The following is an 18,306-nucleotide window of genomic DNA, read 5'->3' on the forward strand; positions in this document are numbered from 1 at the left end:
CCTCCCCCTCTCTCCCTATTTATTCCAGAACCCTCTCCCCATCCCCCTCTCTGATGAAGGGTCTAGGCCCGAAACGTCAGCTTTTGTGCTCCTGAGATGCTGCTTGACCTGCTGTGTTCATCCAGCTTCACACTTTGTTATCTTGGATTCTCCAGCACCTGCAGTTCCCATTATGTCTGTGTGGAATTTGTGCATTTCCCAGTGTCTGCATGTGTTTCTGCCAGCTGCTCCAGTTTCTACGCATGGTCCAAAAATGTGCAGGTTAGGAGGATTGGACATGCTAAATTGCTCCATTGTGTTCAGAGATATACATCCCAAGACACTAGGGGGCAACTTACCAGGGCCTGTTCACCTAAATTGTACATCTTTGGATTGTGGGAGGAAACCAGACCATCCAGCAGAAACCCACATGGACATGAGGAGAATGTGCAAACTCCGTACAGACAGTCTCCCAAGGCCAAATGTACAGAGATATACAGGAAAAGTGGTAAATGTGGTGTTACAGGGATAGGGTGGGGGAACGGACCTGAACGAAGCTCTTTGGAAGGTCAAGGCAAGTGCAATGGGCTGAATGGCTTCTTTCTGCACTGTAGGGATTCTATGATTAAGGGGGTGGCTCAGAGGTTAGCACTGTGTCCTCGCTATTCAAGGGAACTGGGTTTGATCATAATTTGGGTGATTGCCTGTGTGCAGTTTGTACATTCTCTCCATGTCAATGTGGGTTTCTGTTTGGTGGTGTGGTTTCCTCCCACAGTCCAAGGATGTACAGTTTAGGTGAATTCACAATGATAAGTTGCCCCATAGAGTCTAGGGATGTACAGGTTAGGTGGATTAGCCATGGTAAATGTGGGGTTATGGGGATAGGGTACGGTGCTGAGTTTGGGTGGAATGCTAAATGGAGGGAATGGTGTGGACTCGGTGGCCCAAATGGCCTCATTCCACACTGTAGAGATTCTATATTAGCCTGTACTTCAGCCGCTGAATTCAGAGAGATAGTTATTTGACAAGGCATTCGACAAGGTGTCTCACAAAAGGCTGCTGCTTAATATAAAGGTGCACAGCATTACAGACCATGCATTAACATGGATGGAGGAAGCAAAGAGTGGGGATAAATGATTGCTTTTCTGGTTGGTGAGTGGTGGCCAGTGGTGTGTGTCAGTGATCAGAGATGGGTCTGCAATTGTTTACAATTTTCATAGATGATTTGGAATTGGAGGCCATGTTATTGTGTCAACATTTGTGGATGACACTTTGACAAGTGGTAGAGCAAAGTGTGCAGATGACTCTGAAGGTTGCAGAGAGATATAGACAGTTTAAGTGAGAGGGCGAAGGTCTGGTGGATGGAATTCAATGTTGATAAATGTGAAACCATTTTGGCAGGAATAACAGTCAAAGAGACTATGACTTGAATGGTCAAAAATTGCAGCATGCTGCTGCGCAGAGGGGCCTGGGTGTCCTTGTGCATGAATTGCAAATGGCTGGGTTTGCAGGTACAACAGGTAATTAAGAAAGTAAATGGAATTTTGTCCTTCATTGCTAGAGGGGTTGAGTTTAAGATCATGGAAGTGATGTTGCAGCTGCAGAGGGTGGTGGTGAGGCCACACGTGGCGTGCTGTGTGCTGTTTTGGTCTCCTTATTGGAGAAAGGATGTACAAGCACTGGAAGGTGTGCGGAGGAGATTCACTCAGTTGATGCCAGAGATGAGACAGTTGACTTATGAAGAGAAGCTGAATAGACAGATTATATTCATTGGAATTTAGAAGCATGAAGGGGGTCATATAGAAGCACATAAAATTATGAAGGGAATAGATAGTAGCAGGGAGGATGTTTCCACTAGTCGATGAAAAATCAGGGGGACCAGATGTAGGACTGAATTGACGCAGACCTTCTTCACCCAGAGTTGTGAATCTGTTTGAATTCCCTAGCCAGTGAAGTAGTTGAGTCTTCCTCATTTAATGTTTTTAAAGCTAAAATAGATAATTTCTTGAAGAGTAAAGGAGTTAAGGATTATGGTGAGAGGGTGACTAAGTGGATTTGAGATCATGAACTTATTGAACGGCAGAGCAGGCTTGAAGAGCCGGATGGCCTACTCCTACTCCTGGTTCTGGTAATTATGTAGTTGCTCCTAGCAACAGACCCTATGGGCAATTGTGTGTAAAATACCAGGCCGCAAAGCATAGAATCAAAATTTAATTTGGAACATATTTAGAAAGGACCCATAACTTAAAAGAGAAGAAGCATCCATTATAAACAAAATGAACATGGAAAACTATAAATTTATGTTGTGGGATAGGTTCTGACTCGAGTTACAGGCTTGAAATTGTTAATTGATCCCATGCTCAATTTCATTTGGTTTAAGAGCTTACAGGTAATGATAACCTCAATTGAACAATGTAAAATTCCCTGGCCAGATAAAGTTACACTGTTCAATTGAAGTTAACTTCACCTACTTTTCCAATTTGTACTTAGTGTTATTATTTATAAGAACAAGGGACAAATGTTTTTGTTAAAAAGAACAGAAAGAAGTCACAGCAGTATGTTAAGCGCCCATTCACTAATACCACCAACTGTTCGTGATACACAGCAGGAAGAGACAGGTTAATATTTGGATGTGACCCTTCATTTGAATTAGGTTGCAGCAGTATGTTTCACTCAAACACTCAAGTTACTCGAAAATAAATGTTGTTTGAGTGATTATAAATCAGCAGTACCTGAAATACCATTACCTTCTGTTGCAAAGTGTTTATGACTGGTGAGTGGAAATTCAGCACATATGGTGATTAATAAATTTGCTGATGAAAGGTCATCTCAGCTTGAATGATTGATTCTGTTTCTCCCCTCAAATGCTGCTAAGCCTACTGAACATTTCCAGCCTTTTTTTGTCTTTATTCAAGATAATTAGCTTTTTTTTTGCATTGGACATGTATGAATGCATGGGATTATTATAGATATGCGCTATAAAGATTTTAATTCATACAATAAAATGTCATATTGGCCATCAGATTTACCTGACAATTTAAAGCTGCCTTTTAACCCATTTTGATATTTATATTTCCAACGTTTCACATAGCATCATAGAGTTATTGCAGCTTATAAGGAAGCCCTTTTAATGGGGAGTGCAGCTAGTGCATAGTTAGCTACAAAGCATCAAAAAATGCATCAAATAACGTGTCAAAATACAAATTTTCCAATGGCTCACAAATCTAATGAAATTTATAAAATCACCCTTCACAAAGTTGTTTGTTTATCAAGGTGCATGCTGAGGGAATACTTCCCCTTTTGAGAGAATCTGTAACTTGGTGGCAGTTTCTAGGTAAAGGGTCTTTCATTAATGAAGAGGAGGAATTTCTCCTTCAAGATGGTTGTGTGTAGAATTCTTTCCAACAGTGCGTAATGGAGGGTGGAGCAAAGAAAATATCCAAGACTGAGTTAGATAGATTTTTCACAAGCAGGTGAGTCAATGGTTGAGTGGATTAGATAGAAAATGGAGATAAAGACACGATCAGATCAGCCATGATCTTATTGAATTGCAGGGCAGTCTTGAGGGGTCAACTTGTAGAGTCCAACTGTTTATATGTACTTATTTCCATCTTCATTACAAAGTGCACTTTTCATAGTGTGATGGTTAATAGTTAAAATAATGAGATGATGTGTATCATGATATAACAGTGACAGAAGGAGTCATGTGCAAGAGTCTGAGAAGACCGTTGGAATAGGGTACAACAGAAAAATGTAGATTATAAATCCCTGGAATGGGGAAGCAGACCATGGTGCCCATGAATGCACACTGTCCTTCTAAACAGCATTCTACCCCCACCCCTATAACCCTGCATTTTCCATGGATAATTCACCTCACCTACACATCCCTGGATATTTTGGGCAATTTAGCATCGCCAGCCCATCTAATGTGCACATCTTTGGACCATGGGAGGAAATCCACGTAGGAAGAATGTGCAAACTCCACACAGTCACCTGAGGCTTGAACCCAGGTCCTTAGCAGTGTGAGGCAGCAGTGCTAACCACTGAGCCATCATTCTGCCTGTATAGTGTAAATAAAGGAGTTTTGAAGAACTAAACTGGAAATGGATGTAACTCACTCACAGGTCAGTGAAACCTTCCAAATCCAGAACAGACTACTGAATGAAGACTGATCCAAATTGTATTCAAAGTGGAACCAAATTACATTTAGCTGTGAAGTCCAACCCGCACACCTCTCCCCACCCCACCCATTGACTGAATTGGTCTACAGAAAGAAGGCCAAAACATGAAAGGTCAAATTGTTTCCTATGTGAGTGACTCTTTGGGAAACTTCTGCTCCTGAGGTATTTTGGGTTACAATCTCTCGTTGACGTAATTCCATAAGTTTCAGCATAAATCCTTCCACTTCTTACTCTTGCATCGTCAAACTTTACATCTATATTGAAAGTATGTTTTTATAAATGAAAGCATTCACATAATGTTTGCCCCAATGCCCCTTGATCTTTTTTTGCCCTCCTGGTTCACTTGTGGCGCTGCCTGAAAGATTTGATTCGTTCCTGGAGGCTCTAGGGAAACGTAAAACATCTCCGTGATAAGTCTACATTCCACTGCAATTTCAGTCTAACTCCTCCTTTTCACCTGTCAGATCTGATTATTGACCTGTCAGATTTTTTCAATTCTCCTCTGGGGCTGGTAGTGGTGTTTGGAAAGCTCTTGTCAGCTTTTTTCTAGTAGTTTACTCAGTTTTCCTGAATACAATTGCCATATTCCTTGCTTACGAAACTCAGGCAAATCGGTGCTTTGCGTGCAGAGCACAGAGACACTGAAAAGTAACAGTTCGCCTGCACGTCTGTTGGTGTGCGATGGGACTGTGTGATCGGAAGACATGCTGTAAGATCCCTGCATGTGTACCGGAAGTTCCCTGTACGGGCTCCGGGTGTATTATTTCCTGTTTACAGGCGGGAAGAGTGAACCTTTTACTGCACTTTTGCCTTTGAACATTTCTGTGTCTGCACGCTGAGGATTTATTAAAAAAAATCTTCTTTTCCCCCTCCTTTTCCCGGCGGTTAGAAGATGGCGGCGTTGGCGGAGGCGGGGGAGCCGGACCGGGACCAGGAGCAAGACCGAGAGCAGAACCGGGATGGATCGGCGGCTGGCGCTGCAACAACAGCCGGCAACGTAGCAGCTGCGACCCGGGCCGTGCTGGAAGTGGCAGTCCCGGGCTCCCGACCTTTGCGGCTTCTGGAGTGGAGTGTGAAGGTGGGCTGTCCGGTGCAGATCGGCACGGTGTTGGCTCACTGCCTGCCCGTGGAGCAAGAGAGCGACGCCGAACGCGAAAGGCCCCGGTCTCGGCCCCAGGAAAAACGGGTGAAGTCGGACAGGGCCGGAGTGGTCAAGGAGCTGTGCTGGCAACCAGGCCAAGTGGTGCCCAGTGGGTAAGAAACGATGGAACGTTGCCCGGGGATCGGGGGATACACCGAACACACGTCACATGGGGTTGGAACGTTGAATTACAATGGAATGTTGCCCGGCCATCAGGGGGATACACGACACAACGCGTCACAATGAGATGGAACGTTGAGCTACAATGGAATGGAATGTTGCCCGGGCCAGGGATGGGGAAAGATCGCAAACCGAGCTCCAAGACACTTTAATCAGTAGCAAATATTAAAACACTTCTGCAGAATGTGCAGATCGTATGGGGGAAAGGGGTGTGCATTTCTCCAGTGGAAGGACGAGGAGAATGTTGTCCTTTTAATTTGATGGGGGCGTTGGGAAAAGGGAAACTCTTTCTTTACAAAGGATGCACGATGATAGACGACTTCCATTTCGTTAAGAAACCACCTTGGTAAGGGATAAGTGAAATTGACATGACAGGTGATTGCTGAAGTGTACGTTCCCTGGCACTGTTGTGTATAAGTTGTGGACGTTTCGTGATCAGTTGAAGAACACGTTTGTAGGTGATATTGGTGTTTCTGTTGTTTGGAACCCCAGGCGTTTCCTGCCCAGTTTTTGTATTTTTGCATTCTGCCCCTCTTGCTGAGCTTTTATAGTTGGCAGTTTCATTGACACTCACATTTTGCTTTTGCATGCACAGATGATGGTGAAGAGTGTTGAACAAAGCAGTACTTTAATTCTAAACTGCATGAGTTCATGACCGACGCAAAGAAAAATTTCATGTGCGTTTGGGCCTTTGCAATTGACTACCTAGCAAATCCACATAATCAAAGGAGGCCATTCGGCCAGCTCTCTGCAGAGGCAACTCCTGACCTCAACTGTTCTCTCCCCCTCCCCCGTATTCTACAGTTATTTCACTTAAGCAGTTCCATTTTGAAAGTCAGTATTGAAGCTGCCTCCACAGCACTTTCAGGCTTTGCATTACAGATCTTAACCACTCATTGCGGAATAAATGTTTTCCTTACGTCACGGTTGGTTCTTTTGCCATTTGCCTTATATTGTGTGCTCTGGTTCTTAGCCTAGTTGTCAGTGAGTAAAGATTTTGTCTGGACTCTGCATGGTTTTGAACACTTCTCTCAAAACTCATCAAAACCTTCTCTGAGGAGAACAATCCCAGTCTTTCCAATTATCCATGTAACTGATGTCTCTGTCTGCTGGATTCAGGTTCATGAGTCTTTCCCGAGCCAGTCCAATGCTACCATGTCCTTCCTGAAGTGTGGTGTACAGAATTGGATACTGTGCACTAATTGAGGGCAAAGCAATGATTTCTAAGGTTTGTGTTGTATCTTTGCTGCTTTTGCACTCGTTCTATAAAATATAAGTATGATTAACTGCTTAATCAAATGCCCTCCTGCCTTAAATATTTTATGAACAGATGTCTCTGCTCCTGCCTCATCTTTTGAATTGTACCATTTAAGCGAAGTTGCCTCTTTCCTCTTCCCATAAAATTTAATCAGTTCATGCTTTTCTGCATTAAATTTTATCTGCCACACATCTGTCTGTCCTATCAGTGTATTTCTATCCCCTTGAAATCAATCAGTCTACTCCTCATGAGTTTATTATATTTCCCAAGTTTTGTGTCACCTGAAAGTGCTGAAATTGAGCTCCATACGCCCAAGTCATTAACATAGAACAGTAAAAGCAGTGGCCCCAGGCCTGGGGATCCTGCCACTTAACACTCTCCTGGTCTGAAAAAAAAAGTTCACTGCCATCTCTTTCATGTCATTCAGTCAACTTTGTCTCTGTGACACCACTGCTCCTTTTATTCCATGGCATCAGTGTTGATGCCCAGCCTTAATAGTTGGCACTTTCTCACCAGTCATTTGGAACTTCTGTACACTGTTGACACCAGCTCGTCTTCATTACTCTCATTAACCCTGTCTGTTACCGTGCTTAAAAAACTCAGTCAGGTAACATAATTTGACTGTAATAAATCTGCGCTGGCTTTCTTGAGTGAAACCACATTTATCCGAGTGACTATTAATGTTTTCCTTGACTATCTATCTGAAAGCCTTCCCACTAGGGGAAGTGAAATTGACATATTAGTCAATTACTGTAGTTACACTGACTGACCCTGCATTATTGAATGGATCTACGCATCCTTTTTTGAACAGGCTTATAACTTGTGTAATTCTCCAGTCCTCTGGCAACACTCCAGTATTTAAGAAAGGTTGGAGGGTTATGGCTCGTGACTCAGCAAATTCTACTCTTTCTTCCTTCATTATTTCTGGATTCATCCATCTTCATAAATTTTATCCCAGTGTCTTAAGTCTTTCATTGCACTTTTAGCAGTATCTTTTTCCTTGATAAAGATATATAAAGTGCTGAATTAGAACCTCAGCCTTGTCCTCTACTTCCATACTTAAATCCATGGTTTGCTGTCTCATTGCCCTCACCCCTCCTTTTATTTATATGCTTACTGAAGACTATGGGATTCCTTTTTATGTCAGTTTCTTTGTATACCCTGTTTTCTCTTCTCTCACTTCCTTTTTCAGTTTCCCTCTGAGTTTTCTGTATTCATCCTGGCTCTCACTTGTACTGTTGACCTGAAAGTTGTCATTCAACATTCTGTTTCTCTGCTTCACCTTACTGAGTATTTCCTCAGTCAGTCAGTGAACTCTTTATTTGAATACCTTTCTCCCAATGGGAATGTGCCTCGACTGCACTTGAACCACACTCTCTTTAAAGACAGTCTTTGTTCCATTGTAGTTTCATCTTCTAGTCTTTTCTCTAGGCCAGGCCTGTTCTCAGTCGACTAACATTGACCATTCCTCAGTTAGCTTTCCACTTTTACCCTGAATTGCATCTTGTATTTTACACTGGATTGTATTTTTTTTGAACCACGTTTAACCTAAACCTTGTAGATACTGTGATCACTGATCCTCAAATGCACCCCAGTTGATACCTGATCCTTTTCTTTCTCCAGATTCAAATCAAGCAATGCGTCCCTTCTTTTGAATTGATAACCTACTGATGCACAACATCCTTCCGAACAGACTTAAGAAACTTTTTCTTAACTGTCTTCCCTTTATACTATTGTTATTCTACTTTCTGTGTAAATATTTAATAACCCCCCGTTATAACTACTCTGATTCTTTCCTCTCTGGGCTATTTGCCTGCAAATTTGATTTCTCATCTGTTTTTATAAATTAAGCTGTTCAGAAATATTATGACAGACCTCTGAAACAGGTGAGGTTTGAATCCTGGCCTCCTGGCTCAGAGACAAGGAGACTGTCAGTGCATCACAAGAGCCTTGTCTCTGTCTTTCCCACTAGTTGATGGCGTTTAGAATAAACCCGGTAGTGTATTGATACCATCATTGTTTCTTAACTCTCACCAAATAGTTTCAGTCCTTGACTAATCCAGGTTATCTCCCCTCCAGCACTCTTCCTTAATCATTAAAGACACCCATTGTTCTTCTTTCGTTCTCTATTCTTCCTAAACGTTTTGTATCCAGAAATATTTAATTTTTTTTGTTGTTAGTTATTGGCACACCATCATTTTCCCATGTTACTGATGTCTGTGTCTCACCAATTTTGGTTACCAGTTTTGTGAGTTTACGACATGCATTGTATATGTTTAATGGCATTGTCGCCTTGCTATTCTATCTGCCAAATACTTTTTATACCTCAGTTCTCCTGTCTTATGTGGCAACCCTAGTTTCTATTCCATTGACAAGTTGCTTTAAATGCTCCCTGACATCCCCAGTGAACTGCCTTGTGAGGCCCTTAATCCTGGCTCTGTTTCATTACAACCCATTCAGACTCGAGGAGTCCCACCTCCCCCAAAACCAGTCTTATGGCTCGGTGGTCTAAGGCCTCCCTCCTACACCATCTCTCCAACAACACAATCATCGGCTCTCTGAACCACAACTCACAACTGACCAACCTCCCCTCTTAGTGTACTGTTACCATACTGACATCAGGGAGGCAACGCATAATGGTTGCAGCCATGGATATGTCTATCTGTTCCCCTCACTACTGAATTCTTTGTTACTATATCTGGGCCAGTTTGCCTGTTGCCACTTTCCTGCGTAGTTGAACCTGCCTAGGACCTGGCTGTGGTTGCAATCCCAGATGAATGATCACTGGCATCCAGAACTGAAAACTGGTCGGAGAGCAAGATGCACTTGGAGAAACTCCTGCATTCCTATCTTGTCCTTCTGGCAGTCACCCGTTCCCTAATTGCATATTCCCACTTAAGCTGAAGGTGACCAGCACTTCTAATGTGCTGCTCACACCACTCACTGCACCGTAGATGCGCTACCAGTGATGCTAGCTATATGTTCACTCTTCAAAAGTCAGATCTGTGCTTCATCAGCATTTCCTGCTCATGTGGTTGCCCAGAACTCGAGAAGCTAGATTTGCTACCTCCAGAGAGCGTTGCAGATCCTTCAGTGTATATCATGTCTGCTGCTTCCAATTTGATTTCACAACTATGGACACGAGAAGCAAAACTTTTCTTTCCCTTACAAATGTGCTACTTTGCTTGGATTAATATTGTCACTGGCAGACTAGACGTAAAATGTAAGACCGTAACATCATAAGACATAGGAGTGGAAGTAAGGCCATTCGGCCCATCAATATCACTCTGCCATTTAAATCATGTCTGATGGGCATTTCAACACCACTTCCCTGCACTTTCCCTGTAGCCCTTGATTCCTTCTGAGATCAAGAATTTGTCGATCTCTGCCTTGAAGGTATCCAACGTCCCGGCCTCCACTGCTCTCTGCGGCAATGAATTCCACAAGCCCACCACTCTCTAACTGAAGAAATGTCGTCTCATTTCAGTTTTAAATTTACCCCCTCTAATTTTAAGGCTGTGCCCATGGGTCCTAGTCTCCCTGCCTAACGGAAACAACTTCCTAGCATCCACCCCTTCTAAACCATACATTATCTTGTAAGATGCTTATCAGCTAAATCCAGGAAGGTGAGCTGTCTGTGTGCATCATTTCTTTGGCTATGTTCAGCCAAAGAATGCTGTAGCCCTTTTCAGTTGTGACATATGCTGGCAAGGCATGCTGCCCATAATGGCTGACTGGGTCTCTCCTTTTTAATAGTTTGCCACGAGTGTATTGAAAGGTTAAAGTTGATTATCAGATTCTTTTGCTGGGCCATGAGCGCTCATTCTGTGGCCGATAACTGGCAGATTGGGTCTTGAACCTGGAACTTTTGGGTCAAAGGCTGCAGTGCTACTTGGCGTGCTCCAGATCTCTCAGTTTACTTATTGCTATGAAATCCTAGCTCATATGCCACAGTAACAGTCCACCTACAGCATATAGAACTGCAGCAGTTCAGGAAGGCAGCTTGCTACCACATTCTCGAGGGCAATGATGGGCAGGCTAGCTAGGAATGCCAATGTCCCGTGAATGGAATAAAGAAAAGCAATGGCTTTTTGGATAGCTGTCTTTCGGGGAATGTTAACATTAGTTTACACTGTCAGTCATTTAGGTAGCATGACATGTCTTTGAATCAGAAGGTTATGAATCAAGACCCTCATGACTCAAGCGAAAAAAATCAAAGTTGACACTCAAGTACAGTACTGAAGGGGCACAACACGGTTGGCAGTGCTGCCTTCAGAATAAGGTATTAAACAAGGTCTGTCTGCCCTCTGAGGTGGATGCAAAACATGCCACGGCACTATTTTGAAGAAGGTTATTTCTGGTATCCCAGCCAATTGTTTTGTAAATCAGACTATCTGGTCATTCTAAGAGTTCTTTTTCTGGAAGCCTTTTGCATTGCCCAGCGCATTCCTGACATTATAACAATGATGAGTTCAAATATGGGCTGCCCTGTTATCAAAAATGTGCAAGTGTTTCTTTTATTTATCTTTTGACTTCACATTGGTTGCTGTTATATTGAAGTTGGTACACCAGCAAGGTAGTATGAAATTAATTTTTCTAATGCTGCTACTGTGATTTGAGGCAGGTTCATGCTTTGGTGATGTTGTGCACTTTCATCAGTGCAAAATTCAAGTCACTGTATGATATTATTGAGAAGGAAAAGTCTCTGCATAATATATTCTGTACTGTGTTAAAGGGGATGCAAGTGTTTCTTAAAGATTTATGGATCTGTTGCTTAGAGGGGTTATAGGGCGGGTTGATTATAACTTGAAGATCTCCGATACAGTTGTAAAGTTTGGATATGTTGTTTCCTTACAGCAGTGTCAGTGTCACAAATCTTTCAAGCTGCTTTCTCTGCTTTTGATTTGTGTGTCTCCAAAAGCAGTAAAATACACTCACTGCTGTTTATTAGAGAAATGTGGAAGGCAGTTTACACAGTGTGATTCCAGCAAAGGGAAAACATATACCCAGATAATCTGTATTTTAAATGATATTAGTACATGGACCAAGAGGTGTGAGAACTCCCCTGTCAATCTTTAGACTAGTGCCTCAGAACCTTTTATACCTACCTGAGCAGACAGACAGAGCTTTGGTTTAACACCTGATCTGAAAGATGGCAAGTTTATGTATGCAGTACTCGGTCAGTATGTGAAGAGGTTCAGCTTCCACCTTGACCTTTATCTACTGCCCTGTTCTTCTTTCCTTAAATTCCTTTGCTTCTATATTTCTATATATTCTACTTAATTTAGTTCTTTTGTTTTATTTGCAGTCCTTTTTATTTGGGATTGTGTTATGAAGTACTGAAGGGTTTGCTTTTCAGGCTTGCCCATCATCTTGTCCACTTCGTGAAGTGACTGTTCGGTAATTTGTCCAGTCACCATTGATTTCACTGACCAAATAAACGATAGCAACATTTCATCACAAAGTATTATCATCTCTCTCTGTATCTGATACAGTTTGCTACGTGATTAAGATTGAATCTGTCTTTCAGATGAGATGTAAAATTGAGGTACTGGTTCATAACTATCCCTCAGTCAACATCACGAGAAAGCAGTTTGGCTACTCGTTCTCATATTGCTGCTTGTAGGAATTGCTGGGTGCAAATTAGAATTTGTGTAGAATCTCTACAGTGTGGAAACAGGCCATTTGGCCCATTGAGTCCATACTGACTCTCTGAAGAGGATACCACAAGATACACCCCTACCTTTTCCCTGTAACTCTGCATTCCCCATGGCTAATCCACCGATTCTACACATCCCAAGACACTGCAGGATAATTTAACATTAACAGTCCGAAGAACCTGCACATCTTTGCACTGTGGGAGGAAGCTGGAGTACCCAGAGGAAACCCATGCAGATGCGGGGAGAACGTGCACACTGCACGTGGCCAGTTGCCTGAGGGTGGAATCGAACTTGGGTCCCTGATTCTGTGAGGCAGCTGTGCTAGCCACTGTGCCGCTCCTGTTGTCTGCCGCAATGTCGACATTACATGGTGATGAAACTTGGAAATTAACTGTAAAGCTCTTTGAAAGGTTCAGTGTGTCTGAAATGCACAACGTAAATGCAAGCCCCTTTTTGTTTAGAAACAAATGCCGCAACAAACTTTAACTTGTGCTCATGAGTATTTTTTAACAAGATCATGGCACTGTTGTGTGTGTGTGTGTGTGTGTGTTGCATCAATACTGACAGAGCTCCTGCCGACATGATCTATGGAAGCCTCTAGGGAACGAAGTTCCTAATTGGCATTGGACCCTATGCCTCTGGGAAAGCTGGGGTGGGGCGTTTAAGTGCTCCAAGTCCCACAGTGGTGCAGGAGTTCCTACCTCGAGTGCAGTCCATTACCTTCAGTGCTGTCAAGAGTGCTAGCTGCTAATACTTACTTGTTCCCTTGGGCCAGGTATCATTGTCGTAACAGCAGCCAAAGGCAAGCAAGAGTGGGGCAGGGGTCATGGAGATAAAGGATCCTGTTGGGGTGTGTTGGGAGATAGCTCGAGGACAAGACAGGCTGGCTGTGAAGGGGCATGGCCAGAATAGCTTTGAATGAACCCATGCTCCTTTTTCCCCACTCTCTAGGCCACCAGCAAACTCACCAGGGCTTCTGGGAAGGCCTTCTGCTTGTTGACACACCTCCCACTACTGGATGAATGCCAGCAGCGCTGGGACGAGGCCCTTAAGTGGGCATGACGAGCAAAGTTAAAGGCCTCAGTTGGCATTTAGGCAAAAAGGTTGCCTTCAAGCTACCCTGCCTTGGCCTAAATGGGATGCATATAGAAAGGCAGTGAGATCGCCTGCCTGAGCACAAGCCTCCATCTGCCTCTAAACTCCCTCAGAGCAGACCATTAAACAGCACCCAAAGCGATCATTCAGTTCCCTCTCAGAAATTATTAATGAATCTGCTTCTGTCATCTGTTCACAGAGTGCGATGCAGATTCTGCTGACTCTGGGTAACTTGTAATTTTCTCATCTCATCTCTGGTCGCCTTGCCAGTTTTCTTAAATCCGTGCTTTCCAGTTAGCTACAAATCTGGCAACAGCTTCTTCATATTTCCATATTAAAACCCAAAGCAATCAATAATTGGGAAAGCTACAGTGAAGGGCTGCTTTCAATGAAGGAAGCAGAATAGATAGACGGGAGTTGACATGAGCAGGTAAAAAGAGGAAAACTCATTGGGCTTCATGACTTTACTGGGCTTAGCATTGAAGAGTGAAGGAACAGGAGCAAACTGTTCAGCTGCTAGAGCCTGTTTTTTGTTCAGCTGCCTTGTGACCAATCTGTAAATCTTAAAACTTGCACCTGTGATGCTCATCACTCAAAATTTGGACTGTTTGTCTTCTTGCAGTGTTTTAGAATGCCAAGGCAGCTGATCCATTTTGGCACCCAAGCTGTTGTCTTTTGAGGTGAATGGTTGCTATGCCTTAAGATTAAGGTCTTGTGCCTGCATCCCAAAAACCATTCGTGCATATCTTCCTGAAACACATGGTGTGTAAAGGATGGTGTATTTGCCATCCTGGCAGTCTGGTAACCTGGCTGCCTTGTAGCTGCTTCAGACCAAGTCAGGCAGAACAACCTTTCTTGTTGCAGTAAAGGAAGTACAAATAAGAGAGAAACTACATCTGGCAATATATTTGAAGTCGAAAGATAACAGTGAAAATTCACAACAATTCTGTCAGTCTGCGCAGAGACAGAAGAAAAATGTGTGAGTTGTCCGTTGACTTGAGTTTTGCCAACTGCTCATCTATAGTTTCCACAAGTTTCACACACACTAATTGCACTGTTCCCAAGCAATCAGAATCAATCCAGACAGGTTTTATAATCACTGTGACCTTGCCTTACCCGCAGCATGTTTGCAAAATGTTCTTTCCATGACTAGGATACTCCTCTGACTGCTTTCCGTTTGACAAAGCCACAGTTGTTGGATTGCAAGCAGTAACTCTGTCTGATTTGACACATATCCCATAATCCTTGGCTACAGTGAGGGTCAGGTCAAAGTGTTGTCCCCTCCAATTTTTTGACAGAGAGTTTGGAAAATGGTTGGGAGGCCAGGTAGGAGGAGATGATTTGATTTTGATTTATTGTTGTCACATTTCAAAATTACATTGGAAAGTTGTTTTGTGTACAGTACAGGCAGAATATAACGTACATGGACGCACAAATCATAGGGTGCTTAGCGTGCAAAATTAAGACTCACCGGAGGTGTACAAGAGCAAGATCAGCCTTAAATTTGGAATTTGAGAGATCTGTTCAACAATCCAACAATAGCAGGGAAGAAGTTGATCTTGAACATGTTGGTCTGTGTGTTTAAACTTTTGTCTCTCTTGGCTGAAGGAAGAGATGGTAACCAAGGTGGGAGGGGTCTTTGGTGTTGGCTGCCTTTTCGTGGCAACAAGCAGAGTAGGTGACTCCATAGAATGGAGGCTTAAATTTACCTGAAGCTGCACCCCTATTTCCTACCTACTAACCTCATCCCACCCCCTTGACCCATCTGTCCTCCCTGGACTGACCTATCTCCTCACCTACACTCACCTTTACTGACTCCGTCCCCACCTCTGTAACTTGTCTGTCTCCTCTATCCATCTTCGACTCGTCTCCGCCTCTCTCCCTATTTATTTCAGAACCCCATGCCCATGATGGAGTGATGGAAATTGGGATTGGACAGGAGGCTAGATTTGGAGGTGTATAGTTTTGTTGGAGGAGGTTGCAGAGCTGGGGAAGACCAGGCCACAGATGGGTTTGAAAACAGAAATTTGGAGTCATTTGGACACAGCTGTTGGTTTTATTCCTGACGTGCGGAACTGTAAGGCCAAAATAGTTTTCGTTTTGAGTTGGAAAGCAAGAAGGAATTCTTTGGCCAAGGAATAGTGTAATGAGGCCATCACCCATCCCAGCTTTGTGATGAATCTTGGATTTGATTGAGGTTCAAGGGTGAAAGGTTGCCTGTCTGCTGTGGAATTAGAGTGACAAGAAATAAGCAAAATTCAAGCTACAGTTAGCTCAATATCAACACATTTCAAACAACTTTCACATTTTATGGCAGTGTAATTTAGCAGCCATTGTCCCAATGCATGTCGCAGGTTCTACAGTGGTTAGCAGTTTGATCGCTAAAGAAATCCTTGACCTACAGAATAAGTATCCTGTGTGGCAAGCTGTCAAAATAACCCAGGGCTTATTCTTGAGAGAAAATCATTCAGAAAACATGCCATTTTATTAGCAGATAAATACATATGCACCCATAGGCTTTTAAAAAAGTATCTGACAGACACAACTATTTGATCAATAGAATTGTTTAATTCAAAGACTGTGCCTGTTAGTATGCAGTAGAACCATCACACTGTAGAACTAAGTGCTTTATGTCTGAATATGGGGAATCTGCTTGTTGAAGTACTGATTCCCAACACTATCAGTTCATTGTTGTTTGCCTCTCATACATGACCGTGACGAATTGATTTGTCTTGTGAAAGGTGAAACAGAGGGCACCAAGTATCAAGCTGTAGGAATCTTTAATGAACATGAATATACTGTAGGTTTCAAGACCTGCATCATTGCAGTTTAAAATGACAAGGATATTGACTGAGTTGTGTTCTGTCTTTGAATGTGTGTCTAATGCAATTGAATAGTGCTGTATAGAATTTTAGACATAGTAGGAACTGCAGATTCTGGAGAGTCTGAGATAACAAGGTCTAGAGCTGGATGAACACAGCAGGCCAAGCAGCATCAGAGGAGCAGAAAGGCTGACGTTTTGGGCCTAGACCCTTAGGCCCGAAACGTCAGGCTTCCTGCTCCTCTGATGCTGCTTGGCCTGCTGTGTTCATCCAGCTCTACACCTAGTATAGAATTTTAACCTGGTTGTGCTTTTTTGAAAAAGTTTCATTTCTAAAGTTTATGAAGATAGCAGCCCTGGGGTAATACGAGTTAAAAGATTAGCCTGATGCCGTGCCAGTTTTGCTTTGTACAATACTGCATCAGTTTAACATATCTGTTTGGATCGTGACAACATCAGTATCACCTTTGTTGTCAACTGCTGCCTTACAAGTTAAACTCCAGATCATGGATTAACTAGCTTTGCCCCAGAGAATATGCAGATTTTCAACAAGCTGCCCACTCTTCACATTGAGAGGAGTGGTGATGGCCCAGGAACATGAGAACATGAGGTTGTTTAGTTTCTGTGGCCTGTTCTGTCATTCAGCAAGATCATGGCTGGCCTGTAGCCTTGTGTTGTTTGACCATTGGGCCCAGTGCTGTCTGTAGCTCATGTCCACACCCACAAACTTTCAGCACCGAGAGTGAGACAGTGATTAGGAGCAAAGTTCTTGGATGATCTTCTCTGCTGCTAAATGAGGAGCATTATGGCTGATTGTCAAAGGCCACAATTTCCAAACAAGCGAACTCATGGATGGGGCTCTCTTTGGGGACCGTCCTGGTTTCTATGAATCAAGCTACTCTCTGGAAACTTGGTGAACTGTTTACTTGCTCATAATTTACTCTTTTTGTTAAAATGCGCATCCATTTTAGTTGAGTACCACTGTAGCCTCAGACCCAGACATCACAGGGGTTAAACCCCCAGTTGAAGTCTTGGGTATATAATTTAGGCTGAAACTCTATTGCAGTACCAAGGAAATGCTGCATTGCAGGGGACCCTAGATATTAAACTGACGCATGGTGTTACCCTTTAAACTAGATTTAAAGGATCCCACTATGCTACCTGAAGGAATTCTCCCTCAGCAAATATCACTTTAAATAGTCATCGCAGACTCTGGCTGTACTAGTGACCCTTTCTGTGAACCAAGAGAACTGTGTTCAAGTTCCTTCCACTGTAGAGGTGCTTAATAAGATTCTTTAATTAGGTTGATTAGAAATAAAATCAAATCATAAAACATCATAAATGTCGTGATGCAGCTTTAAGATTTTATTTAATTGCCAGTTGTGGGAGCTTGTGTGTAACTTGGCTGTCATGTTTCTTACATTTAAAATAGCAAGTAAACTATTGCTTTTATCTGCAGTTTAAAACTGTAGCCCTACACACTTGCTGGTTTTGCCTGTCTCTTAAAGAGACAGCTCCTTTTTTAAAAATAGGCAATTTTTCTCGCAAAACTAAATCATATTTATGTTGTTTTTAATGTAGCGAACAAGTCCCAAGGAGTTTTGCAGCATCACTTAGCTAGAAAAGGAGATATTGAGAGGTGTTTGAAATCTCAGTGAAAGAAGCAAGTTTTAAGGAGCTCATTAAAGGTGAAAGGAGACAGAGAGAGGTTTAAGGATTTGTTTCTAGATGTTAGGATCTAGTCAGCAGAAGACATGGTCATAAAGGTGGGGTATTGGAAATCAGAGATGTATAAGTGTCATAATCAGATGAGCACGTAGACCTTGTAGGATAGCAGGAGGTTACAAAACTTAGAGTTAAAGCGATGAATAGATTTGCAAACTAATGTGAGAATTTTAAAATTGAGTCATTTCAGTACTGTGACCTATTGTAGTTAGGTGAGCTCAAGTGATGGGTGAATGAGGCTTGGTGTGAATAAGGATCCTGAAGTA

General features: G+C 42.7%; 1 protein-coding gene across 2 annotated transcripts in view; it reads left to right on the forward strand.

Moving 5' to 3' along the window:
* Positions 1–4,704: 4,704 nt before the first annotated feature.
* The window catches only part of ctdp1 (CTD (carboxy-terminal domain, RNA polymerase II, polypeptide A) phosphatase, subunit 1), a 270,284-nt gene continuing 256,682 nt past the window's right edge, over positions 4,705–18,306 (forward strand). Inside the window, exons 1-2 of one of the 2 annotated variants that reach the window (XM_048529206.2) lie at positions 4,710–4,869; positions 5,050–5,414. In XM_048529206.2, the coding sequence (XP_048385163.1) occupies positions 5,053–5,414 (362 nt within the window). In that variant the 5' untranslated portion in view covers positions 4,710–4,869; positions 5,050–5,052. Of the gene's footprint in view, positions 5,415–18,306 lie in introns of both variants that reach the window. The other variant, XM_059645960.1, reaches the window with a different exon arrangement.

Source organism: Stegostoma tigrinum, chromosome 5, assembly GCF_030684315.1.
Source record: "Stegostoma tigrinum isolate sSteTig4 chromosome 5, sSteTig4.hap1, whole genome shotgun sequence".
Taxonomy (NCBI): domain Eukaryota; kingdom Metazoa; phylum Chordata; class Chondrichthyes; order Orectolobiformes; family Stegostomatidae; genus Stegostoma; species Stegostoma tigrinum.